We start from the raw sequence: 20,935 nt of genomic DNA, 5'->3' as shown, positions 1-20,935 counted from the left end.
GGGGATTTTGCAAAGAGAATACCAAAGGATAACAACAACAATAATAGCAATATTTGCAACATGGAAGCGACTAGGCAAGGCCACAAAACAGCAAAAAACACATGCCACTGTCTCAACCCAGAAAAAAGCAAGCAAGTTCATGTGGGGGGATTTTGCAAAGAGAATACCAAAGGATAACAACAATAATAATAGCAATATTTGCAAGAATGGAAGCGACTAGGCAAGGCCACAAAACAGCAAAAAATGCATGCCACTGTCTCAACCCAGAAAAGAGCAAGCAAGTCCATGTAGGCAGGGGGATTTTGCAAAGAGAATACCAAAGGATAACAACAATAATAATAGCAATATTTGCAACATGGAAGCGACTAGGCAAGGCCACAAAACAGCAAAAAATGCATGCACACTGTCTCAACCCAGAAAAGAGCAAGCAAGTCCATGTGGGGGGATTTTGCAAAGAGAATACCAAAGGATAACAACAATAATAATAGCAATATTTGCAAGAATGGAAGTGACTAGGCAAGGCCACAAAACAGCAAAAAACGCATGCCACTGTCTCAAACCACTTTCTTTCTCTCCCTTCCTCCCTCCCTCTCACTCCCACCCTCCCACCCTCTCTCTCTCTTCTCCCCGCCCTCCCTCTCTCTCCCTCCCTCCCTCTCTCTCCTCTCCCTCTCACCTTTTCTCTCTCTCTCTCCTCCCCTCCCTCCCTTCCATTCTCTTCTCTCCCTCCCACCCTCTCTCTCTCTCCTCCTCCTCCCCTCCCTCCCTCCCTCCCTCCCTCCCTCCTCCTCCTTCCCCCCCACCCCTCCATTTATAGGAGGGAGGAGGGAGGGCGGAGCCCGGAGGGAGGTGGGCGGCGCCCATTTGAAGGCCCGGTGCAGCTCCTGGAGCCCCAATTCAGGGCTCCAAAGGCCGCATCGGGCCTCTCAGGGGCCCGGTGCAGCTCCTGGAGCCCCGTTTCAGGGCTCCGGAGGCCGCATCGGGCCTCCTAATGGGCGCCGCCATTTTGCCCTTCAAAATGGCGGCGAAGTCTCGCGCGACCTCCGGAGCCCTGAAACGGGGCTCCAGGAGCTGCACCGGGCCCCTTGCTTGCTCTTTTCTGGGTTGAGACAGTGGCATGCATTTTTTGCTGTTTTGTGGCCTTGCCTAGTCGCTTCCATTCTTGCAAATATTGCTATTATTCGCGCGAGACTTCGTCGCCATTTTGAAGGGCAAAATGGCGGCCGGAGCCGCCGAAATCGGCGGCAATTTCGGCGGCACGAGGGACCGGGGGCCAGCAGAAAGGCGCCCGCAGGCCGCATCCGGCCCATGGGCCGGAGATTGCCGTCCCCTGGTATAACACAATATTGTTGGAAGAGTTTTGCATTCTCTCTTCCCCTCATTCAAACATCCCATTTGCTGTACTGAATCGCATGGCAATAGCTTTGCAAATTGGTAAACAAACCATGTGATTCAGGTAAAGATTTCATCTTTATCTGAACCATTTATTAGCTAGGTTAAGATATAGCTTCTATGCATTTGGAAAAGCGGTATATAATTAAACATTATTATTATTATTATTATTATTATTATTATTATTATTATTATTATATAGGTTCAAGCCATTAGTAAACTTTTGTTTAAACTGCAAGGTTTTGTGTTGCTTTTTGAGTCACTCTCACTTCTCAGACTGCAGTTCTTAGACAGCAAGGACACATTTTTGCCACCCTGCTGTTTGAAAGCTAGACCCTAACGGTCTTGGCTTTCATATTTTTGATATTTAAATGTTTTTGTTTCCTTACTAAAGGCTGAAGCCTTAGGAAACTTGTATTGCCCTACAAATATTGTGCTTGTGGATGATTGAGGTGTGTGAAGACACACCCAACTAAAGGTGGTGGCAGGTTTGGGTGTGCAACGCCGGTACCCTGGTGAGATCAAACTCTTCTACCCAAAAAGGCTCTGACGCTGAATGTAAAGTTCAAAAAGGGGGGAAATTTAATTTAAACGACAAAAATAAAGAGTTTTCTCCTCCCCGGCTCTAAATAACTTGAAATAAAAGATACTTTACAGACTTTCAGCAATCTCCAGGGTGTCATCTTTCTGGGTCTGATCTTGGTTTGATCTCCTCACTCAGTGAGCTGGTGCAGGGTCTTTCAGCTCCTGATCTCTTTGTCTTCTTTGATGCTGGTAACTAAATCGGCTAACTAGTATCTGGTAACTGATGTGGCTAACGTACTTGGTAACTAAAATGGCAAAAGTACTTGGTAACTAAAATGGCTAACGTGTAAGAAATGCCCTTTCCAGCTGTCTGGGCCTGTTTGCCACCAAAAGACAGCTCTCTGCTTGCTCCCAGCAAAGACTGCTCCCCACTAAAAGCTATCAGCTACAGCAGAGCATGCTGGGAAAGGGCAAACCAAACCTGGAAAAATGCAGGGGATCCTACAGCTCCTCCCACAACTAATACAAAGAACTTTTCTACACTAAAATATTCTATGGCCTGAACCAACACGAAAGAAAATGCAGGGGGAGATTAAAACAGTCCTGACAGGACATCACAAGGTGTTTTTGCCTCTTTCCCTTCCCTGGTGCCACTGGGGCTTTTCTTCAGTTCCTTCCTGTCCAGCGGTCTTCCTCTTTGTGCCTTTGCTTTCTTCCTATTTTTCAGAAACCCTTGGCTGGACCTTTCTCTCTGTTTGCTTGATCCTTGCCTCTTTTTAGGCTGACTGCTACTTCCTTCCCACTAGCTCCCCAGAACCCTTCAATTCTCTGCTCTCTCATATGAAATTTGTCTTTGACAGTAGTTGTACTCCGGATTAACCCTTTAACTAAAGTGGCTGCTGCAAACACAAGATCCTGGAGGCCACAAAGAAAATGGCAGCTGAGCCGTTCTTGAGAAGGCTGGGGTATCCACTAAGGCCCCATTCCCACTTACATTTAAACCAGTTTGTGGTTTGCCTTTGCTCTTTGTCGATAAATCGGTTCCAAAAGGTCCATTGTTCCCACTGTGAAAGGGGATCTTTTCATTATCCCCTTGTAATCGCTTCTTTTTTGGCATGATTGTCATCCCCACTAGTTTGCGCCACTTCAAAAATGCATGTCAATTATCTGCGCATCATCGGTGACATAAGCGGCAATGCTCAGATCCACAGGCAGACCTTTTCCATGTATGGTGGAAATGTAAGCAAGCTAAAAAAAATTGGACTACTATACTTAGGGGCCATTCAGACTACCTTTTACCCCAGATCAGGAATCGAATCTTGCACGTGAAATTCATATTGGACCCAAATCTCTCACAATCGAATTCGAGGCATGCATAACCGTTTCGTGGCAAATGCCCCTTAGTGTGGGTCATTTGGAATCAGGGGAAAAGCCGTCTCTTTTGAAAAAACCCGGGTTTGGCGAATATGAACTTGCCCCCGATCATGATTGGGTCAAGTTCAGGGGAGGTATTTAGGTCAGAGAGAGGGGAGTGGGAAGAGCATTCCCTCCCCTTCATCGGGGCAAAGGAGGAGAAGGAGGAAGGATGCAAAAAGGGGGAATCAGGGTGACTGATGGGGGATGCAAAGGAGCCAGGGAGAAGAAGGGGGCCATGGAGAGCAATCTGTAATGGAGCAGGAGGAGGAGAAGGAAGGAACAGGACGAAGGGTCAGTTCAGGGCAGGTCAGAGGGAGGCCACAGGATGGAGCTCGCACCAGGCAGCTTTCGCACTTTTTAATTTTTATTATTATTATTTTTGACAAACTAGAATCATAGAATCACAGAGTTGGAAGAGACCACAAGGGCCATCCATATGCATGTTTTTTGCATTAGGTAGATAGATACATAGGTAGAATGTGCCTGCCTGCCTGTTCACTTTTCCTTTCGTTCCCTTGCTTCCAGCAAAGGAAATGCTGCAAAGAGCACTTTGCAGGAGGCTTTTTTCCTTTGCAAATGCTACAATGCGAATGTTACAAACGTTTCTCTTTCCAATTTGGCAAATTGGTACAGAATGCTTTTGCTACTGTCTGTAAGGAATTCAGGGATAGCTGAGGGAAAGCACAGAATGCATGGCATCCTTTTCTGGCATCCCGAGGTGAGGAATTTATTATTATTATTATTATTATTATTATTATTACATGTGTATGAGGCACTCTGGGGTGGCAAGGAGGGAGGATGCAGAGATGACATTAGCTTGCATTTTGGGGTTGAAAACAGGGCCAAGGGAAGTTCATAACCTGTAGTGACCCAAATACCCACAACACACACACACACACACACACACACAGAGGAGGTTTTTAAATTTGACAAAATATGTGCATACTGGCGCCTGGGTTTTGTTTTTGTTTTTTTTAAAAAAAAAAAATTTAATGGGACTTGATCATCCACGGATTTTGTTATCCACGGGGGATCTTTCAACCAAACCCCAGCATATAACAAGGGTCCACTGTAGTCATAAAGTAAGAGTTGCTTCTCAGGTCTTGGCTTGTTAACATTGTTTCTGTTTGTCCTGGGAGAAGAAGAGGCTTTGGTTTGCAAATCTTCTGCAGAAAACTGAGCTAATTCTGTCTGTCGTTTTTGTCTTCCATCAGGTTTTGCCTATTTTGAAATTCAATAATTTGAGCAATAGCATCTTGCAGAGGAACATCTCCTTTAACTTGCAAAGCATTAATTGTTGGACAGTAATATTTTGGAAGGCTATTCAAAAACAGTCCAAGTTTTGCATCTTCTGGGAAGGATTCCCCAGGTGCTGCACCTCCAGACAGAGTTGCCATAAAGCCATTAATATGCTGATTCAAAAATCGAGGATGAGACAACTTTGTGTTATCAAGTTTGATCGGGAGATATGTTTGATTAGAAGTATTTGCAGAATCAAACACTTTCTGTAGTTTATTCCATATCTCTTTTGTATTGGTTAAACCTTGGATATGATATGCTATACTTGGATCAACAGACAAGTGAATGTAAGCTGCAGCTTCCTCTGAATTGTCACCAAAATGTTGTTGCTGTTTTCTTGATTCTGTGGGTCTCTGCCCATTCACTGCTTTAAATAGTCTCATTGTAGTTAGGCACATTTGCATTTTCCATGACATTTTATAATTTGGTCATTGTGGGGTTAGGATTAGCAGAAACCAGTATCTATCATTTGAGTAATAAAAGCTTTATTGCAGCTACTATCTTCAGGAGAAGCAATTTAGAACAAAAGACTCTGGAGCATCATAACCCAAAAATGTGGGGTAATGTAAATTTCCTAAGACTTCAGCCTTTAGGAAGGAAACAAAAATATTGAAATATCAAAAGTGTCAAAGCCAAGCCTGTTAGGGTCTAGCTTTAAATTAGCAGAGTAGCAGAAATGTCTAACTATGGCCGGTTACAAACCGGCACTTGGGACGTCCGCAGGACGTCCCATTTTAAAAAGGGGGCGTCTCTTCTGGATGCCCCTGGGTCTAATATGGACTCTGTCCGTACAATATGGCGCCGGCCATTCCACACGGCCAGCGCCATCTTTACGTATCGGACGCTGTGCATCCGAATGTGTCGTGGCACCTTTGACGTCGCGAATGCGCCCCTGGCGCCTCACGACGTCACAGAGGCACCGCAGAAAGAAGCTCCATTTTGGAGCTTCTTTTTTGCTCCGTAAGGGAGCCGCATGGTGTGGCTGCGACGGCTCCCTTACGGAGCAAACGGCAGCGGCGGCAGACCGCCTCAAAGCGGCGGTCTATAACCCGCCCCCGCTTCCCTAAGAAATGAGACTCACTCCAAAAATAACACAAGTAGCTTGCAGTTCAGACAAAAGTGCCAGCCACAGATGCAGGCAAAACGTCAGGAGGAAACTCTTCTAGAACATGGCCACATAGCCCGAAAAACCCACAAAAAACTATGGATGCCGGCCATGAAAGCCTTCGACTTCACCTCCAGACTTCCCTGCTAAAATGCCTGTTATTGATAGGCCAGCACCCAGTATTGTGGAAAGGTCACAAGGTTATAGTTTTGTTTCTGGCTCTTGAGTTCAGTTGTGTTAAATATTTCCAATAAGCATTCATGATTAATATTCATCAAGGAGAAAAAAAGAAACAGCAACTGTTCTTCCTTTGAAGTTACATGTCCTGGAGCATCTTGGTTGCTTGCTCATTCCCTTCTCTATTATATTTTAAAGTGAGTCTTTTCTGTGTTTTTTGTTCTTATTCCTAAAACATGGGTAGAGTGAAATAAATGAATGTGGCAAATGTGGGATCTGAATCGGATCTTGTGAGACACACACACACACAAGAGGAAGATGAAAGCAGAGGAAAGTCTGGGTAATGTTTAAAACAGAAGGGAAAGAAATGCTTCCGATGTGGAGTGTGTGAGAAATGTTTTGCTCACAAATATGATTGTGTGAGGCATGGGAAAGTTTGCACAGAGCAGACACCATTCAAATGCCAAGAGTATGGGAAAGGTTTTTCAAAGAATGGAAACCTTGCAGTTCATCAGAGAGTCCACACAGGAGAAAAACCATATCCATGCAACGACTGTAGAAAATGTTTTGCTACAAAGTCCAATCTTGAGGTGCATCGTAGAATTCACAAAGAAAAGAAACCATACGAGTGCCAGAGATGTGGGAAATGTTTTACTCAAAGTCCCAGCCTTGTCGTATATGAGAGAGCCCATACAGGAAAGAAACCATACAAGTGCCAAAAATGTTCGTAATGTTTTGCTACAAAGTCTAATCTGAGGCAAGGCCTCAGGGTGGGAAGATATGCAAGGAAGATTTGTGTCTATTTAATCAGTGGTCCACTGCCTACTGGGAAACCTTCTCACCCAGCAGACAATGGATCGCTAATTAAATAGACACAAATCCTCTTGCATATCCTCCTACCCTGAGGCCTTGCCATTCACCAACAGACCAACACAGAGAATAACATGTAAATCACTCCTCCCAATCCAGGGTCACACATTATATACATACCCCACTCACTTCCATGCCAGCATTCTCTGAAGAGGCCAGCCAGAGATGCTGGTGGAACGTCAGGATTAAACTCTTCCAGAACACAACAACATAGCCCCCAAAACCCACAAAACACTATGGATGCTGGCTGTGAAAGCCTTCAACTTCATATCAAACTGGATTATTTCTGCAGTGTGTTTTGGACCAATATCTCTGATATTCTGAACTGGCCAACGTCATTTCTAGTCCCTATGACTAAATCTATCAGCAATATGGGTGCACTTTGGTTCACAACTGATCTAAGGCTTATGGCCCTTGAAAAGAAAGAAAATCTCTTCAGTGGCTGCAATTTATCAAGAATCAGTACCAGGGGTTATCTAGCCTCCTTTTTGCCACCCAGGGAGTTATCTACGACATGAAATCAGCGTGGCTACCAGAAAGCCTGCCTGGGCTTTTCATTTCTTTGCTAGATTGCTAGTAAGAGTGTCAGGATTTTGCTTTCACTTTCTCTTAGCAGTGCCTTGACTGTGGAAAAAATAGTTAGGGCTTCACAGTTTGACATGTACATTACTGGCCAGTTTGCCATTGAGCCAGCCTTTCACAGGCGTTTAGAAAGGCCAAAGAAAGTAGGAAACAGCTGCTCTTCTACTAGACTAGTCCATTATGACAGGTTCAATAGAAACTGGGGAAAGCAGTGGCTGACCCCATGGGCTCCACAGGCCCTCCCTGTGTGTGAAGCTTTGTGTGGCAGTGGGGTATGGAGGTACCAGAGACAGGCTCTATGGCTTTGTGGCCCAGGACACTGGCCCTTCCACTCATGTATGTTGGTGCCCTTGCTCCCAGTCTCTTATTTCCTTCAAGTGAGACATTGAGTCCTTACAGACAGGCCAAAATAAAGCTGCTTCAGATCACTTTGGAGGTATACTGTTTAAATGATGCATGCGTCCTAAGAGGCCAGAAGCCACACCAAAACCATTCTCCAGTCCTAAGGACTGGAGCATAGCTTTGTGCAGCTTCTGGCCTCTTTAAGATGTGTGTGTCATTTAAACAGCATACCTCCAAAGTAACCCGAAGCAGCTTTATTTTGGCCTGTCTGTATGGGCCCATTGGTCTCCATGCTGCAGACTTTGAATTTCTGACTGGAAGATGGATTTTCTCTGTACAGTTTTTTAGCGTTTGCTTTAAAAGTGGTGGCTTGTATCCAACACACACACACCTCATATGTTTTCTCAGAGCAATGAAAAGACTACAGTAGGTTGGGAACATTAGTTTGAGAATTTGCGTTGCTAGTTAGGGAATTCTGGGAGTTATAGTTTTATACTTTTTCAGGCTCTGGCTAACACTAACAATTCACCCGCCACTCCTTCTTAGTGCGATGGAAGTGTGATAGGCTCTGGGCCAGATGCCAGTCCCTTTAAGACTTACCACTTTGTAGGAACCGGGTGGTGCCTCTATGGGACCTTCAGCTGGGACTCAAGCATAAAAACCTGCAGGAAGTTTTTTCTGGAGAAGACCTTTGCTTTGTTGGTCTCCTCAATGCTGCCTTTCATATTTAGGATAGAAAGGAACACCACCACATTCGGTAAGGTTATGGTATAATGAAGGGGAAGAAAAAAAATGAGTGTGAAACCCATTCCTAATATGAGAGAAAAGCAACATGAGAACTTGATGTTCTCCAGCACTGCTTTTCTATGCTTGTTTCATGTCCCCAATCAATGTTTGTTTGTTCATTTGTTCCTCCAGGGACCCTTACATTGTTGTTTGGGGTTTAGAGGGAAAACATGTGGGTTTCAAAACTAAAGGGTGTTAAAATCTTTCTGCTTGTTTCTTTTTAGAGAAAATGGCTTCTCTGTGGCTCCTGGTCGTGGTGTGTTTTGCAAGAGGGCAGTATTTTTTCTTCCTGGATTTTGCTCTAAGGTGGCAGGGATGCTTTTTAATTCATAGAAAATTTCCTAGACAACAATTAGCCCATGAGAGTAAAAACAAGTCTAGCCTTTTCTGCATCCTGCCATGTGTACTTTGCATGTGGGCTGTACTCTGGTGAGACCATTCAGAAATACCACCTACCACTCCCAGTCTGAAATGGCAAATAAAGTGGACCCTTGTTCTACGCTGGGGTTTGGTTCCAAGATCCCCCAAGTATAACAAAATCCGTGTATGCTCAAGTCCCATTAAATATAAGGACATAGCAAAATAGTGTCCCTTATAAAAAATGGAAAGTCAAGGTTTGATATTTGAAATTTATACTTTTTTGGAAGATTTTCAAACCATGGATGCTTGAATCCATGTATAAAAAAATCTGTGTAGAAGAAGGGCCGACTGTACCCTCTTGCCCTCTTTGCATGTTCCCAAGCCAAAAATCGAAGGTGGGGTGAAATCCCCTGAACTTCACACCTGCTGAAAGAAATATATTCAAGATGTCCTTTCTGTAATCCCAGAGGTAATCCTTCAGCCTGTGGATGTTAAAACTTTACTGATTTTTACATAACACACATAATATGGTGATCTGTGATTCGTCTATATAGTTTTCCCTTCTTGACAAATACTGTCCAATGTCCCTTTCATGCAATGTACAATTTTTCCTTGTGATCTTCATGGTTTTCTGAATTGGAAAGTCTCTGAGATTACTGGGATACCATGTTTCTTGCATTGGCAAACGAATCAACTAGGAGACAATGCAAATTTCTGACATGATGTAGAAAAATCTGTCCCCATGTGTATAATATTAGAATTTAATATAACACCCAAAAGAAGACTGGAACAGTTCCATACTAGGGAAACAACTGTTTTGGGTTTTTTTTTTTGTAAATCACATTTTTATGATGTAAGGAAACATTGCAGTTTGTTAAAAGGCAGAAAGGGTCTTCCTATCATGAATGGGCCATGTGTAGTCCTCTAGATACACCTGAACTGCAATGTCCAGCATCCCTAGACAGCATAACTAATGAGCAGTGCTGAGACCTGCAGTCCAGACACATTTGTAAAGCCATGCTCTGCTTTAGATTGATAAACGAGTGAAAATCTTTACACAGAATTCTGGCAGTCAGTTCTTCTGTGTTGTGATAACCGAGAGCTTCATATTTACTTTAGAAAGGACTAAAGGATGGGATTTCCCCTAATTATTGGCTAAATGTATCCTTCATCCTCTGAGGCAGAAAACCTGGGAGAGGTTTGGGATTCCTTTTTCTTTTCTCCCATGAAGCCTTTTTCCCAAGCCAGAGAACGACTGTGACAGAACAGCAGAGCCTTTCCAAAATGCTCCCCCCTTTTTCTTTCTCTTTCTCCCTTTCCAGAAGGTCCAGTGGGGGTCTGTGTCTTGATGGAGGAGAAGGAAAAGGACCATAGCAAAAGCCTGCTCAGGTGGAAAATTCTCTTCAGCTGCTGAAGGATTGGTGAGGGAAAGAAAGCACAAGATAGTAGAGTCATGAAAACTGTAGCTGAAATCATTTTGTTAGTCCCCTCTAGAGTCAACCCACAGAATCAGCAGGATTTTGGATTGTGTTGACCCACTATTTAGCAGTAGATTAAATGGTTCTCCTCAAATCAGGACTAAAACTAAGATTCCAGCCATGTGAGTTTCTGTAGACAAAATAATTTCCTTATGTATTTTTTGTAGGTGTACAAAGATCTTGAAGAGGCGAATTTAGGTGACTGCGAATTGTGTTCGAACTGGCTTCCCATTGCCAGAAAATAGGATGCCATTGCCCGAATTTGCGTGTGGTGGTCTATCACGCAATAACATGAAACCCCATGATTGCGTTCGAATTGCCATTGGATTATGCTTCCAATTTCCCTTGTTTGATAAAGTCCTTGGTATTCTGATCTCTATTAGTCCTGCTAAGTACATTGTTTTTATGGCTGGCCCTAACATTTTGGAGATCAGGCAGCAGGCTTTCGGTTGTATGAAAGGTAGAAATGATTTAACTTGATTTCCTTGTATTTTATCTCACATGAATGGAAAGAGGTGTTTGTGGAATTTTATGCCTCATGTGCAAAGCAAGCTGCCTAAGTGGCTAGGGATGATGGGAGCTGGAATCTCAAACATGTACAGGGCAGCAGTTTAGAGGAGGCTGGTCCAGAATGTACATTGGGCCCTTGGTATCCCCTGGAATTTGGTTCCAGGACCCTCTGTGGATACCAAAATCTGTGGATGCTCAAGTCCCATTGTATACAATGGCACAGTAAAATCGTGTTTCTTATATAAAATGGCAAACCCAGGGTTTGCTTCTCAGAATTTATGTATTTTAAAAATATTTTCAAGCCGTGGATGCTTGAATCCATTGGGGGGGGGGGGGGGAAATCTTGTGGATATGGAGGGTTGTCTGTAGTACAGAATGTAGATGGAGAAAAGAAGCCTTTCCCCCCTTATTAAATAAACATCTCCTTTCATAGAGGGCTACCATTATGCTTCCTAGAATTCAGTCATCCAATTTACATACATTGGACCCTTGGTATCCGCGGACTTGCCACACATGGATTTGAGTATCTGCAGACAGCAAGCCCAGGTAGACCCCAATGGCGGTGCATGCATGCTGCTGCACCAACATTGGAGAGAGCCCCCATTTGTCCCCAGTAGTGTCATGTGCATGCTGCTGCACTGCCATTAGGGACAGCCCCTGGTTGTTTCCAGTGGCGGCACGGCAACTCTACCTTCCCAGATGAAGGCTAGCTCCCTCAGAGATCAGGGCTAGGTCCTTATCTTTTCCCTGATGGTGGTTCTAATAACTGGGGATGGGGGAGCATTTAAAGATGTGTTACAGCCCCCACCCCACCCTAGTACTCTGAAGTAGTTGAGCCCTGTTAGGACTGCCTCATATGCTGATTCCACCTTTCTGAGTGTGGGCTTGTTAGCACACCCTACATAGCCCACATTATTTTGGGGTACAAATATTTTGTTATCTTTTGTTATAATAGCAGTTACAGAGAGGGCAAAAAGTGTGAACCTGGAAAGGCCACAGTGACCATGAAGTGAACCTCTTTCCCCCATATACACACATTTCTGGCAGCCTTGCTGAGCCATGGTCACTTCCACCATCCCCTGACTGGAGCTCTGCTTCTGGACTGGTAATTGCCTTGCCTCAACCTTGCTATATGCTACGGCCTTTAATTTCATTAATATTCGTGCGTTTGTGTGTGTATACGATTGCGTGAATGGTGATTTTGACTTTGCTGTTAATCAGTAACACTATGTTGTACTTTGCAGTCTGAGAGTTCTAGTTCTTGGACCTGTTACATGTAGAAGAGATCCCAGCTATTGCTATCATAGCCCTCTTGCTGCTTCCTATTGAGCTAAATTAATTCCCAATGGAATACAATTTATATGGGTGACCTCTTGTGACCTCTTGCAATTTAGGTAACAGGCTATTTTCTGTTTACAGGAACATGTGACCTTTGCAGATGTGTCTGTATTTTTCAGCAAGGAGGAATGGGACCTCCTGGATTTCAACCAACAATCTTTATACATTCAAGTGATGATTGAAAACTATGAGAATGTATCCACTCTGGGTAAGGAACTTGGCTTCCATTTTAATCTTTTGTCCCTTCTAAAGCATTCTTGTTGTCCATGTAATTTTCTGGAAGGAAATAATTGATAAAACAGTATTATAATTATACTGAACAATCCAGCAAGTTGCTCCAATACCACAAAAAAGCCAAAGAACACAGACAGTCTAAGAGACTCAAGATGTTACTCTCTCTTCTTTGGCTGAGATAGGAATTAGATAATGGAAATTGTTTTATCTCCTTGCATCTGTGGCTTCGAAGGCCAGCCCAAGATACTACACTGTCTGAGGTATGTTGCAAGAGAGCAACATTCGATGCCCTGGGTTGGATTAGGATATCCTCCAAATCCAAATCCATATGTCTCTCACCTGGGAGAGAAATATGACCAAAGAAAACTCTTTTGGGCCCGTTTCACTCACATAGTCCCCTGTCTGACGGCAAACTAATCTCTCAGGAATGAACATGTCATCAACCTCGTAATGCATACAGTACTAAACCACCAACCCCTATTACCTGGAAACAGGATGATGACCTACTGAGCCATTATAAGGTCTGAAAATTCCTGTTACTTATGAGTAATTCTAGGTACTTTTTCTGTACAGTTGGGCCTCTGTTTTTGCAGGGGATCTGTTCTGGACACACACCCCCAAGAAAACAGAGGCTCACGCATATTCAAGCCCCATAGGCTTGAATAGAGGATGCCCCTGTGCACATGGGCAGGGCATGCACACCACTGAAATTAGCAGAGGTTGCCCCTCCGCGGATATTCAAAGTTGCGAATCTCAGATCCGTGAGTTAGGAGAGGTCACTGTATTTATGATTATTGCTTAGTAATGATGGTGACATTGTTGCTTTCATCGTAACTCCTTCCCCCACCTCCTTTATTGACCATTATCTGTGTGGGAAGAAGGAGGTCCATTTTGCCAGTGATCAGAGCAGAGGAGAATGACATTTCCATCTGGTTTGGCAAGGTCAGACCAAGAGTGATTATTTAATATAGTATACCTCACTAAGCAGTTGATAGAGAATACTGACCTATATCTCTAGATTTTCCTACTGTTATAGACAGTTCAGTATTCAGCACCCAGGAGAAAAGTCACAAGGCTGGCTTGAAAAAATGGTCCTCCCAGGTCCTAGTTTGTCTCTGGCTCTTGAATTCAGATGTATTAAGTGGTATAATTTAATTATCACAATTAATACTCATCAAAGAATAAAAAAGACACAGCAACCACCCTTTTAAAACAATCTTAAATTATCCTTTATTTATTCTTTCTTTCAATTAGCCCCATGTTGGCTCACAAAGTTCCTTCTCTAACATACTTGAGAGTCAGTCTTTTCTGTGTTGGTCCTTCTTCCTAGAATGTGATTGGAGTGAAATAAGACAATGTGGCAAATGTGACCTCTCTTTCATGAATGAAGTGGAACTTGCCAGACATGAGACAACCCATGAAGAAAGGGAACATGAAACCAGAGAAAAGCCTGAGAAATGTTTAAAACATGAGAAAAAGAAATGCTTCAGGTGTGAAGAGTGTGGAAAATGTTTTGCTCACAATGCTCTTCTTGTAAAGCACCAGAGAGTCCACACAGGAGAGAAACCATACAAATGTCAAGAGTGTGAGAAATGCTTTACTCAAAAACAAAGCCTTGTGAGACATCAGCGACTCCACACAGGAGAGAAACCATATAAGTGCCAGGGGTGTGGAAAAACTTTTACTCGTAAGTCCAGCCTTGTGAGTCATCATAGTGTCCACACAGGAGAGAAACCATACAAGTGCCAGAGGTGCAGAAAATGTTTTACTCACAGTTCCAACCTTTTGAGGCATCAGAGAGTCCACACGGGAGAGAAACCATACAAGTGCCAGAGGTGTGGAAAATGTTTTACTCACAGTTCCAACCTTTTGAAGCATCAGAGAGTCCACACGGGAGAGAAACCATACAAGTGCCAGAGGTGTGGAAAATGTTTTACTCTAAAGTCCAGTCTTGTGAGGCATCAGAGAGTCCACACAGGAGAGAAACCATACAAGTGCCAGAGGTGCGGAAAATGTTTTACTCTAAAGTCCAGTCTTGTGAGACATCAGCGACTCCACACAGGAGAGAAACCATATAAGTGCCAGGGGTGTGGAAAAACTTTTACTCGTAAGTCCAGCCTTGTGAGTCATCATAGTGTCCACACAGGAGAGAAACCATACAAGTGCCAGAGGTGCAGAAAATGTTTTACTCACAGTTCCAACCTTTTGAGGCATCAGAGAGTCCACACGGGAGAGAAACCATACAAGTGCCAGAGGTGCGGAAAATGTTTTACTCTAAAGTCCAGCCTTGTGAGTCATCATAGTGTCCACACAGGAGAGAAACCATACAAGTGCCAGAGGTGCAGAAAATGTTTTACTCACAGTTCCAACCTTTTGAGGCATCAGAGAGTCCACACGGGAGAGAAACCATACAAGTGCCAGAGGTGCGGAAAATGTTTTGTTCAAAGTTCCAGCCTTGTAACCCATCACAGGGTCCACACAGGAGAGAAACCATACAAATGCCAGAAGTGTGGAAAATGCTTTGCTACAGCGTCACATCTGGTGCAGCATCAGAGAGTTCACAGAGGAGAGAAACCATACAAATGCCAGAAGTGTGGAAAATGCTTTGCTACATCATCAAATCTTGTGCAGCATCAGAGAGTTCACACAGGAGAGAAATCATAGAAATGCCAGAAGTGTGAAAAATGTTTTGCTACAATGTCACATCTTGTGAATCATCAGAGAATTAATACAGGAGAGAAGCCATATTGATGCCCAAAGTGTGGGAAATGTTTTGATTGGAGAGGCAATCTTGTGATCCACCAGGGAGTCCATGCAGGAGAGAGAACTTGTCAAGGTCCTCATGGGACAAAATGGTTTGATGAAACATCCAAACTTGGATGCTACAAGAAGATCATCTTTCCTCATGCACCAGGCAATGCAGCATTTGGGACACACTTGCATTTCCACCTTGGAAAGAGGCCCTACAAATGCTCCAAGTGTGGAAAACATTTTACTCAAAGGGCACGCCTTGTGATTCACAAGATGGTTCACCGAGGTGAGAAATTATATAGATGTTTAAAGTGTGAGGAAAGCTTCCACTACTACCAACAGCTGAAGAGATACCAAAGGACTCATGAAGGAGAGTAATGCTATAATGGTGCCTGGTGAGGGAAACATTTTAGTCAACACTCAGCTTGGGGAATCCAGCAGTCAGTCAACTCAGCAGAGAATCCTTTTCAGTGCTCAGTTTAGCATGCCTTTTCTTGGCCAAGCACATTTTACAAACCATCAGAAACTCAGACCTAGAAAGAAACCTTTTGAAGGTACAGAAGGTGGGAAATTATTTTTATAGAATGCGTTAATTGTGACTGATCAGAGTCTCTGAAAGGGTGTACTGGCAGAATATAGAGCTTTGATAACCCCAAATTCCATGTGAAGCAACTAGAATAATCTATTCTCATCCAGATAGACACAGAACCTACTGCCATCATTTGCCACACAGACGTTTCTGAGAAACACATAAATGAGTCTGGAAAGGAAGAACTCTTTCCCACCCAAGGACTGTGTATTGTGTAATGCTGCTGCTGATGTTCTCTGTGGTTCTGTTCAGTTCTCTGCTGTTTCAAGCTCACTGGTTTATCCTATTTCATCTGAGAAACATCAACTCCAATGTGGAATACATTAAGGAGCTTATCCCATGGCTTACTAAATCTATTTACCTCTATCTGGTTTACAGCTTAATTCGGGCAGCATCATCAGGTTTTTGCTGCCGAATTTGCCACCTGAACACATCCCGGGTGTATCGCCGCTTCCAAGAGCACTCCAGTGGCCATTTTCTTATGTTAGAACACTCCAGGATCCAAAATCCTGGAAGTGGGGATGCACCCGGGTTATATTCAGGCAGCAATTTCAGTGGCAAAAACCTTCTGATAACATCAGGATGCTGTCCAAATTAAGTTTTAAGCTGGATAGAGGTAAATTGATTTAGCAAGACATGGGATAAGCTGCCTAGTGTACAGCCACCATAATTATATGAGCAGCAATGCTATCCCCTTCCATGCTTATTTTGCTTGCAAAGCCTATGTTTTTACTATATTAAAGGATGATTTAATAAATGTTTGAATTAGCTGGAAATTTTTGCTTTCTTAGACCCACATCTAAGAAATGTGAAACAGTGAAATCCCAAGTAAGGGACATTACGGTACTTGTCAGGGAGACGTTCTCTCAATGAAAATATTCTTTCTTAAGGATACAGTATAGTAGAACACAATATTGTTGGAAGAGTTTTGCATTCTCTCTTCCCCTCATTCAAACATCCCATTTGCTGTACTGAATCGCATGGCAAATTGGTAAACAAACCATGTGATTCAGGTAAAGATTTCTTCTTTATCTGAACTATTAATTAGCTAGATTAAGATATAGCTTCTATCCTATGCATATATAGGTTCAAGCCATTAGTAAACTTTTGTTTAAACTGCAAGCTACTTGTGTTGCTTTTTGAGTCAGTCTCACTTCTTAGACTGCAGTTCTTAGACAGCAAGGACACGTTTCTGCTACTCTGCTGATTTAAAGCTAGACCTTAATGGGCTTGGCTTTCATATTTTTGATATTTAAATATTTTTGTTTCTTTACTAAAGGCTGAAGCCTTAGGAAACTTGTATTGCCTTACAAATATTGTGCTTCTGGATGACTGAGGTGTTTTTGCCTGTTTCCCTTCCCTGGTGCCACTGGGGCTTTTCTTCAGTTCCTTCCTGTCCAGTGGTCTTCCTCTTTGTGCCTTTGCTTTCTTCCTATTTTTCAGAAACCCTTGGCTGGACCTTTCTCTATCTGCTTGTTCCTTGCCTCTTTTTAGGCTGACTGCTACTTCCTTCCCACTAGCTCCCCAGAACCCTTCAATTCTTTGATCTCTCATATGAAGTTTGTCTTTGACAGTAATTGTACTCCAGATTAACCCTTTAACTGAAGTGGCTGCTGCAAACACAAGATCCTGGAGGCCACAAAGAAAATGGCAGCTGAGCCGTTCTCGAGAAGGCTGGGGTATTCACTAAGGCCCCATTCCCACTTACATTTAAACCAGTTTGTGGTTTGCCTTTGCTCTTTGTCGATAAATCGGTTCCAAAAGGTCCATTGTTCCCACTGTGAAAGGGGATCTTTTCATTATCCCCTTGTAATCGCTTCTTTTTTGGCATGATTGTCATCCCCACTAGTTTGCGCCACTTCAAAAATGCATGTCAATTATCTGCACGTCATCGGTGACATAAGCGGCAACCTGGCTGAGAAACTATATTAGATAGAAGATTTGAGTCATTGGTTTTGCAACTACTTGCCTCACTGAGATGGCATCGGCCTGATCGCCTGGCTTGCCACCTTCTTCTTATTATTATTATGCTTTATTTATATAACGCTGTAGATTTGCACAGCGCTGTACATACAAACAATAAAATAGATAAGAGTAAACCTGCCCATGGCGTACAATCTAAGAAATAATAGCATAATACATATAAATAATACATAACAATACAGGAAAGGTTTCAATAAAACAGGCAACAAATTAAAAATGTCAAATAGCAAATAATAGTCACGCGATGCCTAGCAACGCTTCTCTGAAAAGGATAGTTTTCAACTCAGTTTTGAAACTAGTTAAAGAAGTGATGACCCGTGCGGCTCATGGGGGAAGGAACTCAATTTGCATGTATGGTGGAAATGTAAGCAAGCTAAAAAAATTTGGACTACTATACTTAGGGGCCATTCAGACTACCTTTTACCCTGGATCAGGAATCGAATCTTGCACGTGAAATTCATATTGGCCCCAAATATCTCACAATCAAATTTGAGGCATGCCCCTTAGCGTGGGTCATTTGGAATCGGGGGCGGGGGGGGAGCCGTCTCTTTTGGAAAAACCCAGGTTCGGCGAATATGAACTTGCCCTCGATCATGATTGGGTCAAGTTCAGGGGAGGAATTTAGGTCAGAGGGAGGGTAGTGGGCAGAGCATTCCCTCCCCTTCATCGGGGTGAAGGAGGAAGGAGACAGAGGAAGGATGCAAAAAGGGGGAATCAGGGTGACTGATGGGGGATGCAAAGGAGCCAGGGAGAAGAAGGGGGCCATGGAGAGCAATCTGTAATGGAGCAGGAGGAGGAGAAGGAAGGAACAGGACGAAGGGTCAGGTCAGGGCAGGTCAGAGGGAGGCCACAGGATGGAGCTCGCACCAGGCAGCTTTTGCACTTTTTTATTTTTTTATATTATTTTTGACAAACTAGAATCATAGAATCACAGAGTTGGAAGAGACCACAAGGGCCATCCATATGCATGTTTTTTGCATTACCTAGATAGATAGATAGATAGATAGGTAGAATGTGCCTGCCTGCCTGTTCACTTTTCCTTTCGTTCCCTTGCTTCCAGCAAAGGAAATGCTGCAAAGAGCACTTTGCAGGAGGCTTTTTTCCTTTGCAAATGCTACAATGCGAATGTTACAAACTTTTCTCTTTCCAATTTGGAAAATTGATACAGAATGCTTTTGCTACTGTCTGTAAGGAATTCAGGGATAGCTGAGGGAAAGCACAGAATGCATGGCATCCTTTTCTGGCATCCCGAGGTGAGGAATTTATTATTATTATTATTATTATTATTATTATTATTACATGTGTATGAGGCACTCTGGGGTGGCAAGGAGGGAGGATGCAGAGATGACATTAGCTTGCATTTTGGAGTTGAAAACAGGGCCAAGGGAAGTTCATAACCTACAGTGACCCAAATACCCACAACACACACACACACACACAGAGGAGGTTTTTAAATTTGACAAAATATGTGCATACTGGCGCCTGGGTTTTTTTTTTTTAATTAAATAAATAAATTTAATGGGACTTAATCATCCAGGATTTTGTTATCCACGGGGGATCTTTCAACCAAACCCCAGCATATAACAAGGGTCCACTGTAGTCATAAAGTAAGAGTTGCTTCTCAGGTCTTGGCTTGTTAACATTGTTTCTGTTTGTCCTGGGAGAAGAAGAGGCTTTGGTTTGCAAATCTTCTGCAGAAAACTGAGCTAATTCTGTCTGTCGTTTTTGTCTTCCATCAGGTTTTGCCTATTTTGAAATTCAATAATTTGAGCAATAGCATCTTGCAGAGGAACATCTCCTTTAACTTGCAAAGCATTAATTGTTGGACAGTAATATTTTGGAAGGCTATTCAAAAACAGTCCAAGTTTTGCATCTTCTGGGAAGGATTCCCCAGGTGCTGCACCTCCAGACAGAGTTGCCATAAAGCCATTAATATGCTGATTCAAAAATCGAGGATGAGACAACTTTGTGTTATCAAGTTTGATCGGGAGATATGTTTGATTAGAAGTATTTGCAGAATCAAACACTTTCTGTAGTTTATTCCATATCTCTTTTGTATTGGTTAAACCTTGGATATGATATGCTATACCTGGATCAACAGACAAGTGAATGTAAGCTGCAGCTTCCTCTGAATTGTCACCAAAATGTTGTTGCTGTTTTCTTGATTCTGTGGGTCTCTGCCCATTCACTGCTTTAAATAGTCTCATTGTAGTTAGGCACATTTGCATTTTCCATGACATTTTATAATTTGGTCATTGTGGGGTTAGGATTAGCAGAAACCAGTATCTATCATTTGAGTAATAAAAGCTTTATTGCAGCTACTATCTTCAGGAGAAGCAATTTAGAACAAAAGACTCTGGAGCATCATAACCCAAAAATGTGGGGTAATGTAAATTTCCTAAGACTTCAGCCTTTAGGAAGGAAACAAAAATATTGAAATATCAAAAGTGTCAAAGCCAAGCCTGTTAGGGTCTAGCTTTAAATTAGCAGAGTAGCAGAAATGTCTAACTATGGCCGGTTACAAACCGGCACTTGGGACGTCCGCAGGACGTCCCATTTTAAAAAGGGGGCGTCTCTTCTGGATGCCCCTGGGTCTAATATGGACTCTGTCCGTACAATATGGCGCCGGCCATTCCACACGGCCAGCGCCATCTTTACGTATCGGACGCTGTGCATCCGAATGTGTCGTGGCACCTTTGACGTCGCGAATGCGCCCCTGGCGCCTCACGACGTCACAGAGGCACCGCAGAAAGAAGCTCCATTTTGGAGCTTCTTTTTTGCTCCGTAAGGGAGCCGCATGGTGTGGCTGCGACGGCTCCCTTACGGAGCAAACGGCGGCGGCGGCAGACCGCCTCAAAGCGGCGGTCTATAACCCGCCCCCGCTTCCCTAAGAAATGAGACTCACTCCAAAAATAACACAAGTAGCTTGCAGTTCAGACAAAAGTGCCAGCCACAGATGCAGGCAAAACGTCAGGAGGAAACTCTTCTAGAACATGGCCACATAGCCCGAAAAACCCACAAAAAACTATGGATGCCGGCCATGAAAGCCTTCGACTTCACCTCCAGACTTCCCTGCTAAAATGCCTGTTATTGATAGGCCAGCACCCAGTATTGTGGAAAGGTCACAAGGTTATAGTTTTGTTTCTGGCTCTTGAGTTCAGTTGTGTTAAATATTTCCAATAAGCATTCATGATTAAT

At 43.2% G+C, this 20,935-nt stretch overlaps 1 protein-coding gene across 1 annotated transcript; it reads left to right on the top strand.

Moving 5' to 3' along the window:
• Nucleotides 1–1,216: 1,216 nt before the first annotated feature.
• LOC149320859 (uncharacterized) lies at nt 1,217–15,078 on the top strand. Its single transcript, XM_089514685.1, has 6 exons — nt 1,217–1,333; nt 2,698–2,776; nt 11,835–11,947; nt 12,262–12,388; nt 13,745–14,525; nt 14,610–15,078. The coding sequence occupies exons 1-6, from the start codon at nt 1,217–1,219 to the stop codon at nt 15,076–15,078; spliced, it is 1,686 nt and encodes a 561-aa protein (XP_089370811.1).
• Nucleotides 15,079–20,935: the final 5,857 nt, after the last annotated feature.

Source organism: Sceloporus occidentalis, unplaced genomic scaffold (genome assembly GCF_023333645.1).
Source record: "Sceloporus occidentalis isolate IW3139 unplaced genomic scaffold, rSceOcc1.0.p SCAF_1, whole genome shotgun sequence".
Lineage (NCBI taxonomy): Eukaryota > Metazoa > Chordata > Lepidosauria > Squamata > Phrynosomatidae > Sceloporus > Sceloporus occidentalis.
This window is presented reverse-complemented; position numbering and strand designations above follow the sequence as displayed.

What these genes read in the sequence shown, in the direction of transcription:
- LOC149320859 (XM_089514685.1), top strand. Translation starts at nt 1,217, where the DNA reads ATGGCGGCCGGAGCCGCCGAAATCGGCGGCAATTTCGGCGGCACGAGG. An exon ending in TATGAAATTTGTCTTTGACA is followed by an intron (nt 2,777 to 11,834) that starts GTAGTTGTACTC and finishes GAACCTGGAAAG; the next exon opens with GCCACAGTGACCATGAAGTG. An exon ending in GGAAAAACTTTTACTCGTAA is followed by an intron (nt 14,526 to 14,609) that starts GTCCAGCCTTGT and finishes TTTTACTCACAG; the next exon opens with TTCCAACCTTTTGAGGCATC.